Source organism: Anomalospiza imberbis, chromosome 8 (assembly GCF_031753505.1).
Source record: "Anomalospiza imberbis isolate Cuckoo-Finch-1a 21T00152 chromosome 8, ASM3175350v1, whole genome shotgun sequence".
Lineage (NCBI taxonomy): Eukaryota > Metazoa > Chordata > Aves > Passeriformes > Viduidae > Anomalospiza > Anomalospiza imberbis.
Window position 1 is genome coordinate 21604492 of NC_089688.1, and position 21749 is coordinate 21626240.

Genomic DNA, 21749 nt, shown 5'->3' on the forward strand with positions numbered 1-21749 from the left:
ATGAATAAACCCTTTCCTGCACTGTATTCCTTGTGTGTCCCTGTCCCAGGGCCATGTGACTGCTACCTGTCCCCCTACTCCCCTAGACTGCCCCCCTCCTCTCCATCCCCTCCCTTCCCCCATGCTCACCCTTGTGGGGCCCTGTGCAACCCAGTGTGAAAAGAGATACCCAGCCTGGTTCTGTGCCCCCACAGTGTTGTCCTGCTCACCTCCCCAACACAAGAAGATGCAGGATAGGTAGTGGGGGAAGAAGCATGGGGTTTATTGAGGAAGGTCTCCATGCAGGGGTGGGGGGGCTCCGGCAGGAACATTGAGGCCAGGGCCACCCCACACACACATCATGACTGAGCCAAAAGAAGTCCCACAGGGCAGGGTCCTCCCTCCAGATTCCCAGGAGAGAAATGTCAACTCAGTTCAGCCCTGCACCCAGATAGGAATTCTTCTCCTTGGGGTGCTGGATGTCAAAGGGACCCTCCTCTTTCCCCCTATCTGACCCTAGACCATGAACCTCCACACCTTGCCACAGGCCCAGGTGCCCCTCGAGGTCCCCTCTTCCAGGCCAGGCTGAGAACTGGGGCACTGGTGGCAGATGCATGCAGGACACATGGGCAGAGGAGGACTCAGCAGTGTGAGAGGAAGGGTCCTTATGGAGCTGCTCCACTGGGCACCCTCCCTGCATTAGGGCAGGTCATGGGGCAGAGTAGGCAGGGGGCTGCTGGCAGCTAGGTACAGGGAAACTCAGGCAGGACTGGGCAGGGAGCCTGCCTCACCCATGCCACAGCTCAGCCTCGACAGTGCTGGGCCGTGAAGGAGCCCAGGGCACATGGCACAGGGGCAGCATCATGCCCAGCACTGCAGCTCTCTGGCCTGGACACTGGGCTGGAGAAATACGTGGGTCCAGCTGGGGATGGCAGCAGGTCATGCAGGGAGCAGAATCAAGTGCCCAGTGTCCTGGCAGTGAAGGATGCTGCTGGAGAGGATGTAGTGCCAGATGGGGGAAGGGGCCAGGAGAGCAGCAATGGGACAGTGGGTGGTGTAGAGCTGGGATGAATGCATGGCCCATCATGCAGAAGAAGCGGCACCAGTGCCCTGCCAGGCCCCCTGAACGGTGGACAAGCAGCAGCTGAGCCATACCACAGCACCAAGAGCAGGGTGCCCCAGGAGGGGGTGCAGCAAGAGCTGTCAGTGTCTGTGAGTGTGGGGTTGTGCATCCCCTGAGGCTTTGCCAGTCCCAGCACTCCCCAGTGCATGGCAACAGGGACACTGCCAGCTGGGACTGCCCGTAGCAGGGCAAGCTCCTTTTGCTTGCAGCAGGGGCGGCAGCACCAAGCACATGGAGGGCTGTAGGAGCCCCTTGGCAAGAGTTTGGCTCAGTGGGAAGCACCTAGGATGCCCCAGTACCAGTCCCTGCCCACAGTGGGTCGGAGCAGGGGCAGACCCACTGCGGGGGACAAAGAGCAGATGGGGGTGGGCAGCCCCGGCCTCCCCCTCCTGCACTCCCTGGGCTCAGAAGCGGGTGCTCTGGTAGTGCAGCCTGCGGAGCTCGGAGAGGCCACTGTCCCGGCAGTACGAGTCCCTGCAGGGACTCCCTGCCAGTCACCGGCCCCCCGCCCCGCCCCCACCGCCACCGCTGCTGCTGCTGGAGCTGCCGCTGCTGGAGCTGCCGCTGCTGCACCGGTCCTCGTAGATGGAGATCTCGATCTGGACCCTGCTAAGGATCATCGGGGAGATGCGCCAGCCCAATTGCCCAGAACCCACGCCCAGTCTCCCTTCACCCTTGCCATCCTCAAGCATCCCGCTGACCAAAGGATACGACCCTCATGCCACGCTCCAGGGGGTCAGTGAGCAGCAGCCCCCGTGGCGCATAGATCTTCTCATTCTGGTCCTGGATGTACTTGGAGATCTTCTTCAGGACCTGTCAGCACAGGGAGGGACACTCAGGGCCTGCCAGCATTGCTGTCTACTCTGGCCTCCAGTCCCATGTCCCCTGTGACACCCCTGAGCCATCCCTGTGCCCGCTGCCAGCTGTGCCCATCCCCGAACCCTCCCCTGCACCTCAGCACCTTCTCATAATGTGTCTCCATGCAGAGAAAGATGAAATAGGCAGTGGCACAGGCCAGGCACCCCTCGAGGTATGAGCTGCCCCCAATCTTCTCCGCCTCGGCGTAGAAGCCATTTAGGGTTTTCACGGTTTCCTCAAAAAGTTGCCGCTCAATCTAGGACAGAAGCCAGAGTGAAGAGGAGCCTGGCCAGGGACTGACTCCCTGCACCGCCTTGTCCCCTTTCCTGGGGGGACTTGGAGAGCACTTAACCCTCTCCTCCCTGCCCAGCTGATGCCTCAGCTCGCAGGCCTCTGCCCACCTCCCACCCGCAGCAAGACCTGCTGCACCTGCAGCCTTCACCAGGAGCACCAAAGCCCTTACACACCAGCCAAGCCAGCTGTGATTTCACACCCCCAGCAGCACTGGCTGGCCCAGGGCCATGCAACACCCCGTAAGTCCCCATACTTTTAGACCCTTCTTCCCTCTGAGTCCCCATAGGACACGCCCCCCACCCTGACAAACTCTCAGACTCCCTACCCGGCTCTCCAGCTCAGGGGGAAACTTTGTCTGGAACTGGCACGTGGTCCCGTCACTGTAATCCCGCTGCACAAAGACCTTGGTGGCCAGGGACGCGCTGCGCCGCAGCTCCTGCAGGCTGTGCACCTGAGGGCAGAGGGTGAGATGGGGGCCTGCAGCCAAGGCTGCTGGGCTTCCCCGCTGGAGGGCTGGAGGCCTGGGGAGCAGCGCCTTTCCCCCAGTGTCAGGGGCTGCAGGCTCACACACGGCGGGGCAGGGAGCCCCTAGCGCAGGCTGTGTCACGCCATGAGCACAGCTTGGCGCTGGAGGTGCGAGGCGGGGAGCGAGGGGAGGATGGCGGCAAGGGAAGGATGCTGTGGCAGCCCCCTGCTCGGAATGAGGGTGAGTGCAGGCGCTCTCGTCCCGGGCTGGCGTCTGGTCTCACCCCCAGTGGTTCCTGCATGCAAGAGCGTGCGTCACCAGCGAGCCGTGGCCCGGGGAGGGGACAGCCCCCTGTCCCCAGCAGTGCCCCAGAACACAGCCAACCCAACAGCTCCCAGGCAGGAGGATGGGAGTGAGCCGAGCAGGAGCAGGCACTGGGCAGCGGGGCTGCAACAGCGGCACAGCGGGTGGGCAGGCTGCAGTGGGGCGTCTTGATGAAAAGGACCGGCAGCCCCGGCAGCAGGTGCTAAGCCCTGACTCCCCACAGGGCGTGAGAGCCCGTGCCAGCAGCCCCCGAGCTCCAGGCTGTGGGGCAGCTTTGGTGGCTGGAGAAGGGGATGGAGGCGCCAGTTTGTGCCAAGGGCGGGCATCAGACCCGTCCCCGCGCTTCCTCTGGGTGACATGGGGCGACTACCTGCTCCGTGCCCCACAGACCGTCTGACGCTGTCCCGCGTCCGACCCCCGGCATCTGGGAGAAGAACCCCCAGTCCCACAGCCCACCCCAGACACGCTCCAGCCTTCACCAAAGGCACCCTGCAGCCACTCTGCACCCCCACACCCCTTCAGGCACCTCACCGGCCTTTCTGCGCCCATGGAGCCCTCGCAGCCCCCAGCCCCACACTGCTTTCCCCACGGACCCCAGCCCCACACTGCTCTCCCCACGGACCCCAGCCCCACGCGGACAGACCCTGTCCGTGCCGCGCCCAGGCAGCGGCTGGCGGAGGGCAGCGCAGGGCGGGGGAGCCTCCGCCGCAGCCCGGCCCGGGGGTGCCGCCGCCGGGGCGCCCCCGCCGCGCCGCCGCGCACCCACCTCCGTGGCCATGGGCGCCGGGCCGGGCTGTGCCGCGCCGGGGGGACCGGACCGGACCGGACCGGCGCCGTCTCCGGGGCCGGGCGGAGCCGCGCGGGGCCGGGCGCTGTCCGCGGTGCTGCCGAGCCGAGAGGCGGAGGCGGGCCCGGCCGCCCCGTGTGCGCAGCCGCCCGGTCCGCCGCGGCCCGCCCCGAGGCACCGGGGATGGGCGCCTGCCGCCGCCGGCACGGAGCCCCCGGAGGACGCGGCCCCAGTTGCTGCGGACGGCGGTACCGGCTGCCCCGGGGCTGGCTCCGGAGAGGGGCTGCGAGGGAGGGCTGCTGCTCTGCGTCCCGGGGATCTGGCACGGCGACTGCCGGAGCCCGGATATCTTCGGGATGCCGCTGTAGGTCCCTGGGGGGGAAACCTGGCTGCCGAGGGGGTACTGCCGGAGGTAACAGAGCCTGTGAGCGGCCGTGAGGCTGGCCCGGCAGGGATCTGGGGAGTCGACCGTGGGACTGGCAGACCGCCGTGCCAAGGGACCTCATCTGAAGCTGTTTGTTTGCGAAGGAGTTGCAGCTGGTGCTGCGATCAGAGCGCGGGCAGACATCAAAGAGCAGAGCTAACGAATTCCCTGTTATCTCTGCCCATTGACAGCTCAGTTAGAGCCGGAGAAATGCCAAAAGAGGGGAACAGAGGCTCTCCCGACAGGCGAAGAAAGGGGGCTCCCAGCTGGGGCTGTAGTGGAGCGAGGGTTGTAGTAGCTGGGCACAGGGCCCTCAGCAGGCAGGAGAGCAGCCAGCCTTCCCTCAGCACCTGGGCCGTGCTGGAGGCAGCGCCGGGCCCTGCCGGAACATCTGCTCTGGCAGCGAACGTGGCTAACACAGAAACACACAGCTAACACAGGTAACACACAGCTGACACACAGCTAACACACAGCTAACACAGCTAACACACAGCTAACACACAGCTAACACAGGTAACACACAGCTAACACACAGCTAACACACAGCTAACACACAGCTGACACAGCTAACACACAGCTGACACAGGTAACACACAGCTGACACAGCTAACACAGGTAACACACAGGTAACACACAGGTAACACACAGCTAACACAGCTGACACACAGCTGACACACAGCTAACACACAGCTAACACAGGTAACACACAGGTAACACACAGCTAACACAGCTGACACACAGCTAACACAGCAAACATGGCATAGCCAGCTGCCTGCAGCACGGGGGTAGCACTGTCTGACTCCTGCTCCCTGCTCTGAGCACCAGCCCAGGATTCGGGCAGAGCAAATACAGGCAGGGCCTTGGGGTGGTTGGTAGGCAGCCCCTTTCTCTGGAGCATGGCAGGGTTTGTGCCCAAGGGACCAAAGGACCCACGCAGTCAGGGACCCCAGTTGGAGGGCTTGTCTTCCCCACAGACACAAAGCTGTGGATCCCACAGCTTTTGGGGAAACCTGCTGTTCCCAAGGTTCAGAGCAAGCCTGCCAGCCCACACAGCAGAGCAGTGAGGTACACCCTGCCTTGACGGTGCCACAAAACCAAAGGATGCCCCTTGAGAGGGTGGTGTGTGAAGTCTCCCATGCACCCAAACACATGCATGCACACTGGCACAGGCACTCATGCGTGTACTCAAATGCCCACATGTGCCTGCACACCCCGTGCACCCCAGGCACTCACCCAGGTGCACGTGTGATGTGCTCACACACCTAAGCCTGTCCTCAGATGTCCCCAGACCCAGACCCTGGATCCCATCTCCTTCCTATGCTGCATGCCACTGCCACATCAGTGCTCGCCTGCCCGCCTGGCAGGTCCTGCCGGTTGCCATGGCAATTCTGTGCCTGCCAGGAGATGAAGTTTGCTCTCCTATTCTGCAGTGAGGGGCTGAGAGCAGCCGGGGGGATGAGCTCTCCCTGACATCCCAGACTCTGCCCATCATCCCGCATCCTGTAGTGCTGCCCCAGGGTTGTCTCCTCTAGCTACACCAACCCAGCCCAAGGAAAGAACTTTCAGTTCTGGGCTCCATGTGCCTCACAGGCCATGGACCTGCTGTCTGCATGTGTCAAGAAGTATCCTTTGGTGGGACATCACCTCACCATAGGGAGCTGCCTTCTGCCAGCCATACTGCCCAGGACCAAGCCTTGTCCAGTGGCAGGCAGGACACTGACCTGTCCCAAAGCACTCCCCATCACCACACAGACCCCGGCCCTGCCTGTAGTGCCTGTGGACCCTGGCATCTCCAGAGCCCACTGGGGTCTGACAGCTCCCCTGTGCAGGGTGTGGTGTCATGGGCTTTCCAGTTTTAGCCAGAGCAGGGACAGACCCTGCTGGTTTCCATGCAGAAGGAACATGCTGGTGCCATGCCATGCCATGCCATGCCATGCCATGCCATGCCATGCCATGCCATGCCGTGCTATGGCTTCCAGCAGGGCAGGGCAGAGGAGGGGAGCTGGCATAGCCAATGGAATCCCAGGCAGTAGGAGCAGGGACAGCAGGGCCTCGGGGTAGCCTCAATGTGCTGCATGGCCCTGCTGCCCTCCCCAGACCACTGCACTGTGAGGGGTCCTGGCAGAGCTCTGACCCTTCTGCTCCTTCTGCTCAGCCCAAAGGGGTGATTTTTCAGGCTGCCCAGCAGCATGGGATAGGGGATAGGCATGGCTGGTGCCAGAGCTGCCTTTACTGCCCTGCCTGGCTCTTCCCTTGCACCTGGGGTGAGGCAGCTCTGACCTGTCTTGCAGACAGACCCTGCAGATCTTTCCTTGCCCCCGGCCCTGGCTCACCTCCCAGAGGCCCTGCCCCTGGCCCCATGGGACAGACATGGGGCACACTTGGTACCCCTATGGCCAGTCCTCAACAGACAATGTGCCTGTGCCCATCACACCACAGCAGGCATGGCCCAGCAGTGCCCCTGCTCCAGGCCCTGCACTTGGCTCCCAGACCAGGACCAGGCGGTGTCCTTTGTGTGTCTCTGGGTGCATGGTGCTGCACCTCATCCCAGCATCTCAAGCCTCCCTGCAATACAAGGATGACCGAGGCCCGTGGAGGACAGCTGGAGCCCTGCAGCCCTGCAGTCTGAGATCAACCCCTGTGGCTCCATCCTGCACCCACTGCCTGCTGAACCCCTCTCCAGCCTGTCAGAGCTGTCAGCAGCTCCAGCTCTGCTTCAAAGGGGCCACAGAAGGGCATGGCAGCTGTTTCTCCTAGCACTGGAAGTGCTTTCAGTAATGGTGGGGAGCATGAGCTCACTGTTCCAGTGAGGACAACGGTGACATTTGGGAGGCACAAACACAGCGTGATTAGCTGATAACCTTTCCTGAGAAATCCCAGGTGTGTGCACCTGGGAGGGAATAGGGAGGGGGACGGGGCCCCCACACTGTGAGCCTCTGGAAAACAGCTCCAAATGCCCCAGCCTGCCCCTTCACATAGGACAAGGAGAGTGCCCCAAACTGGGGCAAACTGGCCAACTGATCCTACAGACTGGGCACCCTGATTGTGGACACCCCTCTGTGGCACCTGCAGTCCAGCTGTGTCCATCTGAAGGGGTGGTTCTAGGCCCCCCAGAGTACTGGGAGCCCCCGCAGATGATGGGGGCAGCCCCCCAGCACATCCCACAGGAGTCCACAGGCGCTGGGAGACACAGCATCCTCCTGCACACGGGCAAGCAGAGGAGGATGTGGTTTCAGAGCAAGTGCCAAGGTCTGCCTTAGCAAAGGTGCCAGCTGGGAGCAGGGACTGTGCGAGGATTGCTCCCCACCCCGCATGGGGCTGTGGTGGGAGCAGACGTGGTGGGGCACGGAGGGACAGACAGCACTACAGAGAAGGTCCCCACGCATGGTGCCACGCTGTGAGGGAAAGGGACTGCTCCCCAGAGGGTCCGCACATGCGACTTGCCCCCTCCCTGCCCTGCTGAGTAGGACCAAATGGCGGGGGCCGGGATCGGGGTGTCCGGCAGCGAACAGGGAGGGTCTGTGTGCAAGCTGGCAGGAACTGGGCAGGGCCAGGAGGTGCTGGGTGGGGGCTGGGAGGGCGCCGGGGCAGTCTCGGCTCCGCAGCTGGGCCGGGAGCGCTGCCAGCACATTCCTGGGGCTGCCGGGCAGCGGGAGCGTGTGTGGGCGCAGGGCAAGTGCGCGGCAATTGCTGACCCTCCCCGCTGCCCTCCCCGATGGTCCCACATTACCCCCGCGCAACCTCGACCCCACGGTGTCCCCAGTCGTGCCCCAACCTCCCGCGGCCACTCCCAGGCAGGACCACCCCCACGGAGCCGTGCTGCCAGCCCAGCGTTGCCCCCCCGCCAGGCTGCTCTGTCCTGGGAGCTGCTGGACGCCATGGGACGCCTGTCCTTGCACGGACAGTCCCAGCGTGCCGTCCCGTCCTGGGACTCCGCATGGACAGCCCCGGTGCGCCATCCTCTCCCAAAGGCCCCTGCTCCACACTGGGCGCAGCCCAGGAACCAGTGCGGGACAGGAAGGGTGAGAGGTGGGGAAAGAGGAGGATGGGAGGGAGACCCACTCAGCCCACCCAGCCAGGCCCAGGGGATGCATCTCTGCTGACAGAAACAAGGTCGGTAGCACCCAAGGCTGCGGCAGGAGAGTGGGTGGGGACACGAGGATGGACGGTGGCTGCCGGGACCCTGCTCAGCTGCTCCTTTCCTGGGAGCCTCCCGCTTCCCCGCAACAGGATCTGCTCTGTGCTACAACCAGGCACGGGTCCTCCCTCCACAGGGAGGGTCCGGAGTGTCGAGGGAGCACCCCCAGGTGATACGCTCTTACTGTGCCACCCTGGCCGGCCGTCCCCGAGGTCCCCACCGCAGAGGGGGCAGCCTTCATAGCCGCGCTTCCGGCCTCGCTGCTGGGACAAGGGGCACAGGCAGTGACACAAGCGGTGGCACAGCCAGCTTTCTGGAGTGACAGGAGCATGTGTCTGTCTCACAGACAGCTGCATGGGTGCGGAACGGGGATGTGGGCACTGGAGCAGCCTGCGCAGACAAGACGCAGGGAAGGGTGCCGGCTACAGCTGTCTTAGGTCCATCCCTTTCTCCGGGATACAGCCCAGATCAGCCTGGGACATCCTGGCTGGGAAAGGGTTAAGGAAGCAGCATGAGTGCAGCAGGGGCTCCCAGAGCAGAGGCACGGACTTATCTCGGAGGTAAGGCTGCCAGGACACCCCACGGGGGGGAGCAGGGGGCAGCCCTGCTCCCCGCAGCATGGCTGGGAGGTGACTCAGGGCTCTAATGAAGGCGTCATGACAGATGAAGGGACTGGGGCAGCTGGCAGGGAGACCCTCGCTCAGCCCCAGCCTCGCCAGCCCCCTCACCTTCATCTGCTGCAGTGCCAGCTGGCACAGAGTGCTCAGCACCTCCAACACCTTCCTGGGAGGAACTGGGGATGTAGAAGCCAGACTGGGCTGTGGGATGGGGCAGGCTAAGAGCCAGGAGCTGGTCCATGGTCAAGAGCAGGACATTGCTGGCAGTGCCACGGGTACAGCCCAAGGACATGGCACGCTGTGCCCAGCATCCGCACGCTGGCACCTCCAGCCTGCACCCCCAGCCTCCCTCTGCCCCCGGCTCCCAGGCCTCACCAGCCCAGCTCCCATGGCAATTACACCCTGCCCAAGCCCATCCATCACGGATTAGCTATTTTCTATCAGCATTTATCTCCAGACAATCTTACTCCTGCCGTGACAGCCTGATGCCTCGATCACCCTCCCTCCTGCTACCAGGCAGCCCTGATAACAGGCTGCTGTATCTTATCGGGCTCCCGGCAGTTACACATTAATGGTGCCATCTCCGGGCTTGGCTGGGGTGGGATGAGCCCAGCCCACCCTCGGGCTGGAAGCAAGCATTTACTGGGTGATGCAGTGATGGGTGCTGAGTACAGATGGCATGGGCAGGGTGGGCAGGCTACAGGGAAGGACAGGTTGTGCAGCTGAGGTTCCCAGCATTGCCCCAAAGCAGATGTACCCCACCAGAGCTGGGGGAACAGTCCCTGCCCCCAGCCCAGGGCAAAGAGCAGCTGCTATCACTGCCTGCACTGGACTGTTTGCTCTGTTGCCCATTAACAGAGCTGCCTTATCCGGTGGGCAGGGGCCAGCGGCAGCCCAAAGCCCGTTGGCCAGGCAGGGGCATCAATCATGGAAAAGGGAGGGGTGCCCCAGATAACCCCTGCAGACAAATGGGTTTCTAATGGGGTCTTAAGCTTTGCACTCCCCATCTCCAAGGGAATGGGGGAATGTCATCCAGGCAGGACCCTCAGGTCACTTGGGCTCTATCTTTGCCCACAACCTGAGCACTGGCAGGCCCTGGGTGCAAGCCCTTTGCTGGAAGGTGTAATCCCAGCTATGCCTGTGCCAGCAGACCATGGACTGCCCAAGGTGCATGCTGGCAGAACCATCCGTGAGGAATAAGGACCCCATGCCCATGGCATCGCCTCGTTGATGGCACACCTGGCACCTAGCTACAGGAGCCCTCCCAGGGCTGCAGCATGAAGCTTCTGGGGTGTCCTCTTCCTTAAATCCCAGCACCCCAAACATATCATCTTGGGGGAAAAGAGTGGGAAGTGGGGTGGCACAGAGTAGAAAGCAGGGTCCCCTGCCCTTGACAGAGCATGCCTCTGGGGTGCTAGGTGGGATGGGGGCAGCAGGACTGGTGAATAACGGGGGCAACTTGTGGCCACAACACATAGCCATGGGACAGGCGAGCCAGCCCTTCTAGAAAACATCACCCTAGGGGCACACAGAGCCAGGGTGGACTGGGGGGGTGCATGCAGGGGGTCTCCCTGGGAGGGCGAGAAGCATTGGAGCACCATGTACAGGGGAGGGAGAGAGGGAGGGAGGTGGCAGCAGTGCGGGCAGACTAGGGGGAGCCGGGGGCCAGCCCCGGGGGGCCCGGCAGGCAGAGCAGATTGGCTGCCGGCGAGGTCTCCAACCTCCTTAGAAAGGGCAGCGAGCGTGGGAGGCGCTAAGGGAGCAGGCAGGGTGCCGAGCCACGCTCCCGTCCCGCTCGGCAGCCGCGGCCGGCAGCGGCAGGCGCGCAGCGGCGATGCCGCAGGCGGGCATCCACCCGGGCTCCCGGGGCACGGCGCTGCTGGCCCTGTCGCTGGTGCTGGCAGGGTCCCTGGGCGGTGGGCAGCATTACGACTACTATGGGTGGCAGCCCGAGAGCCTGCCCCACGGGCGCTTCTACGGGCGGGAGCCGCAGTGCCTCGACATCCCGCCCGACATGCAGCTCTGCCGCGACGTGGGCTACAAGCGCATGCGGCTGCCCAACCTGCTGGAGCACGAGACCATGGCCGAAGCCAAGCAGCAGGCTGGCAGCTGGGTGCCCCTGCTCGCCAAGCAGTGCCACACCGACACCCAGCTCTTCCTCTGCTCCCTCTTCGCCCCTGTCTGCCTTGACCGGCCCGTCTACCCCTGCCGCTCGCTCTGTGAGGTGGTACGTGACTCCTGTGCCCCTGTCATGGAGTCCTACGGCTTCCCCTGGCCTGAGATGCTACACTGTGGGAAGTTCCCCTCTGACCATGAGCTCTGCATCGCCGTCCAGTTTGGGAACAGCAAAGCCACGCCACCACCAGGTAAGTGGGAAGGGTACTGTAATGGGATGGGAATGCATGTGGAGCCCCTGCAGAGCCATCCCTTCACCCCTCAAAGCACAGCCCAGGACACCAGTGTTGGCCAAGGACTCTCTGTCTGTAACAGGCCAGGAGTGGGCACAGGATCAGCCTTGTCTGGGCACTCATTGCCCAGGAGCGCTGTGCTCCCAGCTGCCTGCACAGAGCTGTCGTGCGATGAGGAAGAACACGGGATGAGGTGGGAGCCGCTGGCGGATCCACCACAGCACTATGTCCCTCTGCTCCCACTGGGTCCCATGTCTGCAGCAAGAGAGCGTGCTGCACCTGCAGGTGTCAGCCCCACACTGCTGCTGCAGGGTGGCTGTCCCCTCAGGCGGGAGAGGGGACATCACCCAAAGGCAGCCTAGGGTCAGGGTCACGGCTGTGACAGCCTTTAGGCTGGGACCGCCCTTACTGTTGCCGTGCTTCAGTGTGCCAGCATCTGATGGGAGGGTGTCCCTATATCTCTTCCCCTCCTGGGGGATGACCCTGGCCAGCAAGGTGCTCTGTGCCTCTCTGCATCACCCCAGCACAGCTATCTAGGGAGCAGAGGAGCTGCTGGGGCTCTCCCAAGCGTGTCCCTGAGGAGCTGGCCCAGGTGACAAGTACCAGCAGCATGAAGCTGTGATAGTAACTGGTCTCTCACCACAGTGTCCAAGATCTGCACCCAGTGTGAGATGGAGCACAAGGCAGATGGCATGATGGAGCAGATGTGCTCCAGTGACTTTGGTGAGTGCTGGGGTCTCCTTCCCAGTTCCCCTGGACAAGGGTCTGCCTCCCCTAGGCCTGGCAGCTGGGGTGGGTGGTGGCCAGAGGGTGGGGCTGTATGGGGACAGCCCCATGGGAGACCCCAGAGCCATTCCCTTGGACCCTTTGTGCATGGGATGGGTGCACCACAGGAGAAGACATTGGTGGGGGATAGGGAGAAGACATTTGGGAGGGTCACTGGGGGCCTCTGCTGGACCACCCCCAAAAACCCTTCTCCCCTCCCCACACAGTAACTTCCCCAAAGACCCAACCCAGGGATGGGCTGCACCCTGTCCAGCACAGGTGCTTGGCCCAAACCTCCCCTCCCCAGCACCCCAGCAGTGCTCCCGTCCCCCAACCGTGCCCCACGGCTGCCCCACACAGTGGTGAAAATGCGCATCAAGGAGATGACGGAGGAGAATGGGGAGCGGCGGCTGGTGGCTGCCCAGAAGAAGAAGGTGCTGAAACTGGGCCCGCTGAAGCGCAAGGACACCAAGAAGATGGTGCTGCACATGAGGAATGCAGGTGCCTGCCCCTGCCCCCAGCTTGACAGCCTCAGTGGCAGCTTCCTGGTCATGGGCCGCAAGGTGGGTGGCCGCCTGCTCCTCCTGGCCATCTACCCCTGGCAGAAGCACAACAAGGAGATGAAGTTTGCAGTCAAGTTCATGTTCTCCTACCCTTGCCCACTCTACCACCCCCTGCTGTATGGGGCTGGGCAGCACTAGGGCTTTTTGCCCACCCTGCCTTCTCCCAGAACTCCTGCACTGGCCCAACGTCCTACCCCTGGCTTCCCTCTGCACCCCAGGACCTCAGCTCTGCTCACCTCAGCCCCTTGGTTGTGCCCCAGAACCCAGCTCTGCACTTGCAGGATTCCCTGCTGTGTTTGTGGGAGCCCTGATCCACAGCCAGAACTCCTGCCTCCTCCCAAGAGCCCTGCTCTGCACCCCTGGGACCCTGTTCCGCTCCAAGGACCCCCACTCCTGTCCAGGAGCTTAGTCTGGACTCAGGACCCTTGTTCTGCATGCTTGTGAGCCCTGGTCTGTACTGGACACCCTTGTCTATTCCCAGGCTCCCCAATGAGAAGCCCAGAGACCCTTGCTTTCATTTAGGATCCCTGCTTGGCCCTCTTGGCTACACCTGGGACCCCGACCCTGCAGCCATGTCCTTTGCCCAGCTCCCTCATCATACACCGCAGACCCTCAGCCCCCCCAGTCCCTATTCCAGCCCACCAACACATCCCATGCCCTCACCTGGAGCTCACATCCAGCCCTGGATTATCTCACCTTCACAGAGATCCAGCCCAGACAGGTCCCTCTTGCCCCTCTGTTCCCACAGACTGACTCCCTCCAGACCAAGTGCCCAGAGCTGCACAAACCCTTCCTGGTTCCCCCACTCCCCACACCACATGGCTCAGTGTGTGAGGGGGGTCCACCTCCAAGTGCCCCAGACCAGCCCTGCTGCATCCCTTGCACACACCCTGCTGTGACCCAGCCCATGCACCCCTTGCACATCAGCACCACAGTAAATTATTCCAGCTCAGAGAAGTCTGTGTGCCACTCACTGCAGTTCATGGGTAAGAGTCCCTTGGGGCTCTCTCAGGGACCACAGAAGAATGGGAGGGAGGTCCCAGTCCTGCCCGCTGAGCGAGGTCACCTCAGGTTCTGGCTCTTGCCCCACTCCAGGTGCTGGGCCCAGAGCCTGAAGCTGGGCAGTCCAGCCAGGCCAATGGATGTGGTTCCTAGTGGTCACAGGCATCCCTGGAGACTCAGGCACCCCTGGCACTCCAGGGAGCCTGGGAGGACACTGAGATGAGTAGGATGGGGGGACAGGGCCATCACTGCTGCTGGAGCCCCACAGCTGGGTATGGCAGTGGTTTGCCAGGGAAGTTTCTTCTTTTGTCACCCCAGGGGATAAATCTGGGAGCTCACAGCACTTGTGAGAAGCCTGGCACTGAGCATCATAGGGGGCAGATACTGGACCAGGCAGCCTCCAACCCTGTCCTCCCCACACTATATCATCTGAAAGTCCTCTGCAGCTCCCTGCCAGCCCTGCTTGGCTGCCAGACCTCACATGCCACAACCTCCAGCCTCCTCCAAAATTATTCCTAGGGCCACCCAGCTAGCCAGGACCCTCCCAAAAGCCCAAGGACCAGGGCAGCCCTCAGCCTGGCCCCTCTGATGGCAGCAGGGGCTGTCCCTTAGCTCAGCTCGACTCCCCCAGCTGGCAAGGGGGCAGCTTGAGCGACCCCGCCGTGTTCCCGCAGCACGCACTTGTATCCACCCGTCCCAAAGGGTGAGGGGGGCCAAAGGTGGCTGCCAGGACATTTACCCAGTGCCTGGCTGCCTGACACTGTCTTCTCTTCGGAGCTGGCCCGGCCTCAGGGAGCCTCCTGGGACAAGAAGGAAATTGAGGCTGCAGGATGTCTGCACCCACCCTCTTCTGGCTGACAAGAGCACTGTGCACCTGCCCTGCTCTGAGGTGACCTCTTCTCCCTCTGCCCTCCTTGGGCACGGCCTTGGCCCCACTGGCCAGCCTCCAGAGCCCCAAATCTCCCGCTCTGGCCAGGGAGAAGTGCCTGTGCCCCTGCCCCACAGCCAGCCAGGAACACGGGCCAGCCAGCCCCTGACCCAGCCTCACACCAGAAATGGGCACTCCTCCCTGGCCACTGGGAAAAAAAAATGGAGGAACAAATCAAATATTATTAGAAGGTTTGTTCAGAGTTTGACTGCTGAGCACACTTCCACAGGAATAAACTCTGTCAATTATGATATTTTATTGCAAAACTTTAAAAGCATAAATAAAGCTCCATCTCCCACAGCCTAAGTTTATCTGTAGCCCTCTGTATTCTGTGTCATTAGCATCTTCACAGAGTGTTCAGACATACATGGCCATAGTGCTCATTGCTCCAAGTGTTTTCTCTAGAAATATAAGTGGCTCCTCTGCCTCCCACTGTCATCTGTCTGAGCAAGCTGACCCTTCCCAGCCCAGTAATATCCCATTGTAGACACCCTCACAAACACACCCACAGCTCGTGCAGTGCTACACAGCCCCCTCCCCAGTGTTACAGCTGCTCCACTGCCCCACTAACTGCTCAGCCCTCCACACACCAGTCCCCTGCACACCCAGCACAAGCCAGACACCCTCATCATCAGATGCCAAGTCCAGCTTTTCTCCAAATTTCCATTTGAAGTTTATGAGCCCACAGCTAAGCTAAGTGTTGAGGCTGCCTGCCACATAGGAGCTCTCACACTGGTGGGAGGTAGAGGCTGCAGCAAGGTCTGGGCTCCAGCAACTTCTCAGACTAGTGGGTGTCACAGCCTGGTGGGCACTGATCCCCCCCAGATTCCCTGGCTTGGGGGAAGCTGCAGCTGGCTGGCAGGGACCCAGGCCATGGCTGCTCCCAGCTGCACAGCAGCCAGGGTCACATTCCTGGGATAGCTGGGAGCTTTGCTGTTCACACAAGGAAAGGTCATCCTTGTGCACACAGGCAGCTGGTGGGACCACCACCAGGGGAGGGCAGGGCAAGGAGCAGCCGCAGGAGGCAGAGGAAGCTCAGAAGCTCCTGTTAGAGCTGAGGTGCTCCCTGGCTCCAGCCCAGCAGGATCCAGCCCTGGCACAGCTGACAAGCAGCTGCACACAGCTCTGAGCAGGGGGCAAACAAGGCTACAGCAGGACAGAAGATGGGCATTCCAGTAAAGCATGGACAGCTGGTGGCACAGGAACACCATTTCTCCAGAAGCACCTGCAGGACAGCAGGGCCAAAGCCACAGAGGTGTCAGAGTGACCTGGGACGGGGACAGCCTTTACTGGGATGACACAAGAGGCAGCTGAGGACAAGAGATTTATTGGTCATTCTCTATACGCATTTATATATTAATCTGTAGTAGAAAGCAGCAGTCACTAAGTGCACAGAGCAGCCCCAACTCCTGCCTTTTGTCACACTGGAGACCCTGCCACACAGCCCAATGCAAACTCATTCTCTTTCCTCCTCTGGGTTACAGCCAAATTCGGGGTAAAGAGTAAACCTGCAGGCATTGAGGCTGAGGAGCACAGGAGTGACTAGCAGTCTCAGCTGAGCCAGGATGAAAGACCTAGCTAGTCTAGACCCCAAGGGATGCAGGAGGAGCTCTGAATTGATCCCAAAAATACAGTCACTTACAGCACAGTGCTGGGAAAAGTAGGGACAGAGCCCTGAGGTTGTTCTGCCCCACCCAGGAAGTGAAGGCAGGACCACGAGTAGGAAGGATGGCTCTTCCATCACTGAGCCAGGCCAAAGGGCCTGGGCAAGCACGTGGCAGGGCACAGCAAGTGCCAGAGAGCACCCAGGGCTTGGAGCAGCTGCAGGGATGGGGCACAGCCGTGGGCAGTACTCCACCAGAGTGACCCAGCTGGTGCATGGCAAGGGAGGCTGGTCCATCCAGCCTGGTGCTGGCAGGAGGAGCACAAGTGCAAGCATCCTCTGGCAGGGGAATGCCATGCTGGGATCCAAACACTCCAGGCTCCCAGTGGCAAGGGTGCCTGCCTGCTGTCCCAGGTCTCAGGCAGTGCAGGACACAGGAGCTGGCTGGGCCTGTTTCATCACTTGATGAGCACCTGGTTGCAGAGCGCGCACACGAACACTGTCTCCTTCTGAGCCTCCGGGGCTGGAAAGGAAAGCAAATGTCAGAGATGATCCCTCTTTCCCACCATGGGCTAAGGACCCCAGCCACAAAGCTGCTTCGAGAGCTGCAAATTCATCACTGCTCTGTCCCAAGCCAGGCTGTGCTGGGCACATCCTGTCTACCCTCCCCACCAGGGCTGGGGAAAATGCCTGGGCAGTCAGAACAGGTGGAAGCAGAAGCTTTTCCCTCCACCTTTCAACTCACCCGTGGCTCCCATCACAGCCTTGGGGACTTTGAAGGAACAACACCTGGAGCAGAAGCTGTTCCCACAGTTGCTGCAGCTCCGCTGTGGAGAAAGATGGAGGTGAGACCCAGATGTATATCAGACTAACCCAAGAGTAAGTGAAGGGGGTCAAAAGTCTATACCTCCTTCTGAGAACTGCCCACAGACTGTGTGCCAAGCATTACACACAGGGCTCAGATAAGGCAACATGTCATTCCCACTCGCAGACCCATGCTCTACTTCACCACAAAGGCCACAAGAAGTGGACTAAACCAGGGCACAGAGCAGGTACCTTCTACAATAACACGTGGGTTTGGCCTGAGGCAGCTTCCAAAGGAGTAAATGGACAAATGCTCCACAACACAAGGGATCCCTGGTGCCATTAGGCATGTGACAACACCCAGCATTTAGCTGAGGTCATTTGGGCTGTGACCGAGGCCAGACACCTGAGCTGCTGGAGAAAGATGGGGCAAGCCAGACATGACCAACACCTCTGCCCCAGGTGCAGACAGCAAGCTGGGGCAGAAGCCGAAGACTCACCCTCTTCTTGAGCACAGAGAAGGTGGCAGCACAGCCCGTGCAGCTCCCTGAAAGAAAGAGCAGAGGTCAGGCAGGGCTCTGCTGCCTGGGGCTGCAAGTGGCAAAAGAACATCTATAGCTGTTGTAAAGGCTCAGCTCAGAGATGACATTGCTGCACCTTCCCGTCCTTGCCCTTCTGAGGAGTGCTGGGACCATTCTCCCCACAGAGTGGATAAGGTCACTGAAGGTGTCAGCACAGCCTAGCAAGTACCACACCACCCTTTCCACTCCCAGTCCTATGGTCACCACTGGAAGCAGCACAGAGCCCAAGCTGCTGAGCTCCCCCAGGAAGCACCTGCTCCCAAACTCACCAAAGTTGTTGCTGGGGTAGCGCTTGCGCAGGCGCTCAGTCAGGCGGGACACCTTGCTGCGGATCACCTCATTTTTGCTCATAAAACCATTGTCTGGGAGGCTGAGGTCAAAATCTGCTGAGCACTGAGAGCTCTCATCATCCTCCTGCAGGGAGCAGAGCCAGCTGAGCACAGCGGGGTGGCTGGGGGCACACTGAGGGCTGCAGGGCAGCCCACACCAGAGGTAGGCACCCCACAAGCTGGGTGCTCCACCTGGCATTTCTACAAGCCACCAGCAAACCAGGCAAAGCTCCAGCTGGGAGGAGATACCACACCCTGGCATGGCAGTACTCACCATGACCAGCAGCTGGTTCTCCTTCTCCCGCAGCATGGGACAGAGAGGAGAGTGAGTACACATAAGGTCAGAGGCACCCAGCCCCACAGTCACTCTCTCTGAGCACCCAGTTTGCCCAACGAGGTCTTTTTCCCTTTCCCACTTCAGCTGCCCTGCAGGCACAGCCCACCCCAACCAGCCTCAAACCTCAATTGCATCTTTGAACTCTTCATCAGGTTCTGCCTCCTCTGCTTCCTCCACACTGCCAGGAGTAAGGTCCTACAAGAGATTCACAAAGTTAGTCCTGCTGTTCCCTTGCCTCTGTTCAAAGGTGGCCCCACATTTCTGGGCAAGTTCCAGGACAATGGATCTGGCCCCAGGCAGCTTCACAGATGACACAAGTGTCAGAAGGTGAGCCCCTGCCTCCTCAGACCACATCCTTACATGTGGCAAAAGGACTGAGCCAAGCCCCCAGGGCAGAGAGCAGCATCCCCAGTAACTCAAGAGCGGCTCCAGCAAAGCTGGCAGCTGGAAGACATTTGTGTGTAGAGGGACACAGGCAAGGTCAGACCCAAGGGCTGACTCTGCAGCTCCCACCCTACAACTGCCAGCCCTGCACCTATCTCACCTCTGCACTGGTGGGGGTGGGGGTCCGATCTGGGACAGCAGCTGGTGGCAGGGGTTCAGCAGGTTCTGGAGTGGTCTCGAGGGGTTTGGAGCCCACACACTGCTCGACGGAGGCCTTGAGCTCCATTATCACTGGTTAAGAGGGGAATACAGCTGGAGTAGAGTGGCATTTCCCTACTCCCAGCCACATCACACAAAAACCAACTGCAAGACCTGATCTCCAGGGCTCATGGTGGGGCACTGACACATATCATTCACTCATCAAATGTCCTGAGTACTCCTCTGTTCACACATCAAAGTTAGGGCAGAAAGGAACCCCTCCACCACCACCTACCCCAGCTCAGGACAGGGAACAGCAGGGGCCAAAATCACAGCTCAGACACATCCAACACTCCTTTAGCACGAGCCACAGAAGAGAGCTCCTCTCCCTTCCAATGGCATGTTTTCAAGCCTATGTCATATACTGCCACAGGCACTGAATGTGTTTGAAGTCCTGAAGAGCAGGGTCAGGGATCAAGAGGGATGGAGAGGCTCACACACAGCCTGCATTGACAGACCCTGGTTTGCCACACCACAGAGAAGGAAATGGCACCTGGGCTGGGACACACATCAGGAGAGATTCTCACCTCCAACAGCTGAACCCTGGGACCATACCACCCACCCTGGGCTGCTGAGCACCACCCCTAGGACATCATTGCCTTCATGGGGCTTCAGGGTCTATGGCAGAGCCTGACATGGGACAGTGGGCTCATGTGAGAGAGAGGTCCAGGGAAGGATCCCTGGCTTCAGAGGGCCTTTCTCCAACCCATCCCACACAGGGCACTTCCAGCCAGGTCTCATACCTTGGTAGAACTGGGTGTTGCCCAGAAAGAGGGTGCTGTTGAGGATGGCCAGGACCCAGCAGAGGGGCAGCAGGTAGAGGACACAGATAGTGCCCAGTAGCACCCCATAAAACCTGTGGAAAACAGCAGGATACTGTGGTCAAGTCAGAGCAATTGACACAACAGCATAAAACTCCTTCCTTCATCTGGTGTTCCATCTGTTCTCTCCAAGTACCAAACAAATCAAACACAGCACTGCAGGCCTGGCTGAGCCCCTCTCCCCACCAAGCCCACCACAGGGTGCCTGACCCAGTACTACTCACTGGGAAGAGACGGTGGCGTTCTCCCAGTACAGCACACGATACACTGCCTCACAGCTGCAGCACATCCCGTTCAGAAACCCCTCCAGCTGGATCAGGCTGCAAACGAGACAAGTCACAAAAAACACCCACATTGACGTGGGTTACAGCAGCCAAACTGGCACGAGCCCCCCACAGCCTCCAAGAAGCCTTTCTGGCTGCAGAGGCCCCCACAGTCCCACCGCAGGGGAGGCCCCAGGGACTCACAAGCTCTTGACCTGGGCGATGGCCTCCTGCCGCGAGAGCTGCACCTTGCGCAGATCCTCCCTGCGGATGCTGTGGTACCTCCTGCGCACCAGCTCGGGTTCCGAGGGCCGTGCTCGGCACGTCTCTTGCAGGTAACCCAGCAGGGCCGGCACCGCGACCAGCAGGGCGAGCACCGAGTACCAGGCAGCTGGAAGAGGCGGGACAGCGTCAGCCCGCTGGGTCCGGGAACGGGACCAGCCCCGACCCCCGACACGCACCTGGGCCGAGGGTGAGCAGGAGGAAGTTGAGGCCGAGGCAGACCAGGAGAGAGCACACAGGCCGCTGCCACCTGCCGAGAGGGGGGAAGGCCAGGGACATGAGACCCCGGCGACGGTCCCGGTCTCGATCCCGGCCCAGCCCGCACCTACCGGAGGAGGGAGCGGACACCCTCGGCGGCGTCCCGCAGCGGCTCCAGGTAGAGCTCCAGCCGCCGGTAGCTCCGCACCAGCTCCAGCAGGTCGAAAGCAGCGGCGGCCTTGGGCGGCGACGGCTCCGGCGGGGCCTCAGGAGCTCCCGTCACCCCTTCGGGGCCGCCTGCCGCCCCGTCCCGCTCCACCGCCTGCATGACGGGACCGGGACCGGGACCGGGACCGGGAGCGGGAGCCGAGCGGCCCCGCCGCGCTCGGCCCGACACCGCCGCGCGCTCCCGTGACGCGGCCGGGCGCGCCGCGAGCCCCGCGCGCGGCCAATGGGAGCGCCGGCCGGAGCCCCGCCCGCGGGCCGAACGGGCCGCTCTCGGCGCTCCGGGCCCGCCCGGCTCCGCCCGTGCTGCCCGCCAGCCTCCCTGCCGGGGCCTGCGGGCTAGCACGCTCGGGGCGGGAAGCTCGAGGCGGGGTCTCGGCGGGCCCGGTCTAGATACGGAGGTCGGCCCTGGCCCGGGGCTGCTCAGCGTCCCGGCCGGTCCCGATCCGGTCCCAGTCCAGGGCTGGGCACTGATCCGAGTCTAATCCTGGTTCAGGGCTCAGTCCCATTCTGGGTCTTGGCGTGGCCTGCATCCAGCTGTGTCGGTCACGGTGGGTTTATCGCCGTGAGGTTGCTGGGCCACCTCTCCCCAAGGAGAGACCAGAGAGCATCCTCACAGCCGGAGTCCCCGGAAGGGAGCAGCAGGTTCCCCACAGGCCCCTGAGTGTGGCTGGGAGCTCATTCGCTGCCCTTCCATGCCCCCAAAGCAGCCCAGCTCTGGGTGCACTGGCACTGTCCTGCCCAGCAGCCTGCAGCCCTGCTTGCACTGCTCGGGGCACCATGGACTGTCCTAAAAGGTGTTTGCAGTAGAGCAGGGATGCTGGCTCCCAGGGATGCTCTGGGGATCCTGGGCTTCATCTGATTTCAAAAGTTTTAACCTTGCTATAACCCTGTGCTAGCTCTTGGACAATGAGGGTACAGTGCTGCTGCCAACTGCCTGCAGCCTCTGATGAACAGGGCTTGTGTCCTATGGGCAGAAGGCTGGGGA

The 21749-nt window shown here is 61.6% G+C and overlaps 3 protein-coding genes across 5 annotated transcripts; 1 reads left to right on the top strand and 2 right to left on the bottom strand.

The window, feature by feature from the left end:
• Positions 1–241: 241 nt before the first annotated feature.
• On the bottom strand, positions 242–8649 carry GOLGA7B (golgin A7 family member B). 2 transcript variants are annotated; one of them, XM_068197806.1, is made up of 5 exons: positions 8578–8649; positions 2580–2705; positions 2064–2216; positions 1814–1915; positions 242–1701 (listed from the first exon to the last, which is right to left on the bottom strand). In XM_068197806.1, the coding sequence occupies exons 1-5, from the start codon at positions 8632–8634 to the stop codon at positions 1597–1599; spliced, it is 543 nt and encodes a 180-aa protein (XP_068053907.1). In that variant the 5' UTR covers positions 8635–8649; the 3' UTR covers positions 242–1596. The 2 variants fall into 2 exon arrangements, with proteins under 2 accessions (XP_068053907.1, XP_068053906.1); XM_068197805.1 differs by lacking the exon at positions 8578–8649 and adding an exon at positions 3811–4012.
• Positions 8650–10659: 2010 nt separating this feature from the next.
• SFRP5 (secreted frizzled related protein 5) lies at positions 10660–14906 on the top strand. Its single transcript, XM_068197825.1, has 3 exons — positions 10660–11376; positions 12064–12141; positions 12544–14906. Exons 1-3 carry the CDS (start codon positions 10845–10847, stop codon positions 12882–12884), a joined length of 951 nt encoding a protein of 316 aa, XP_068053926.1. The 5' UTR covers positions 10660–10844; the 3' UTR covers positions 12885–14906.
• Positions 14907–15987: 1081 nt separating this feature from the next.
• ZFYVE27 (zinc finger FYVE-type containing 27) lies at positions 15988–20913 on the bottom strand. Of its 2 annotated transcripts, XM_068197818.1 has the most exons (12): positions 20668–20913; positions 20518–20588; positions 20261–20447; positions 20018–20113; positions 19716–19828; positions 18875–19005; positions 18454–18525; positions 18268–18288; positions 17934–18078; positions 17584–17630; positions 17025–17106; positions 15988–16802 (listed from the first exon to the last, which is right to left on the bottom strand). In XM_068197818.1, the coding sequence occupies exons 1-12, from the start codon at positions 20862–20864 to the stop codon at positions 16738–16740; spliced, it is 1227 nt and encodes a 408-aa protein (XP_068053919.1). In that variant the 5' UTR covers positions 20865–20913; the 3' UTR covers positions 15988–16737. The 2 variants fall into 2 exon arrangements, with proteins under 2 accessions (XP_068053919.1, XP_068053920.1); XM_068197819.1 differs by lacking the exon at positions 18268–18288.
• Between the last annotated feature and the right edge of the window lie 836 nt (positions 20914–21749).

Excerpts from the sequence above, each read along its gene's own strand:
- GOLGA7B (XM_068197806.1), bottom strand. The coding sequence starts at position 8,634 with ATGAAGGCTGCCCCCTCTGCGGTGGGGACCTCGGGGACGGCCGGCCAG. Across the intron at positions 2,706-8,577 it reads CGGCCGGCCAGGGTGGCACA|GTGCACAGCCTGCAGGAGCT; the intron begins GTAAGAGCGTAT and ends CTCTGCCCTCAG. Across the intron at positions 1,702-1,813 it reads TGGAGCGTGGCATGAGGGTC|ATCGAGATCTCCATCTACGA; the intron begins GTATCCTTTGGT and ends AGCAGGGTCCAG.
- SFRP5 (XM_068197825.1), top strand. The coding sequence starts at position 10,845 with ATGCCGCAGGCGGGCATCCACCCGGGCTCCCGGGGCACGGCGCTGCTG. Across the intron at positions 11,377-12,063 it reads CAAAGCCACGCCACCACCAG|TGTCCAAGATCTGCACCCAG; the intron begins GTAAGTGGGAAG and ends CTCTCACCACAG. Across the intron at positions 12,142-12,543 it reads GATGTGCTCCAGTGACTTTG|TGGTGAAAATGCGCATCAAG; the intron begins GTGAGTGCTGGG and ends TGCCCCACACAG.
- ZFYVE27 (XM_068197818.1), bottom strand. The coding sequence starts at position 20,864 with ATGCAGGCGGTGGAGCGGGACGGGGCGGCAGGCGGCCCCGAAGGGGTG. Across the intron at positions 20,114-20,260 it reads ATCGCCCAGGTCAAGAGCTT|CCTGATCCAGCTGGAGGGGT; the intron begins GTGAGTCCCTGG and ends TCTCGTTTGCAG. Across the intron at positions 18,526-18,874 it reads CCACCCCCACCAGTGCAGAG|GACCTTACTCCTGGCAGTGT; the intron begins GTGAGATAGGTG and ends AATCTCTTGTAG.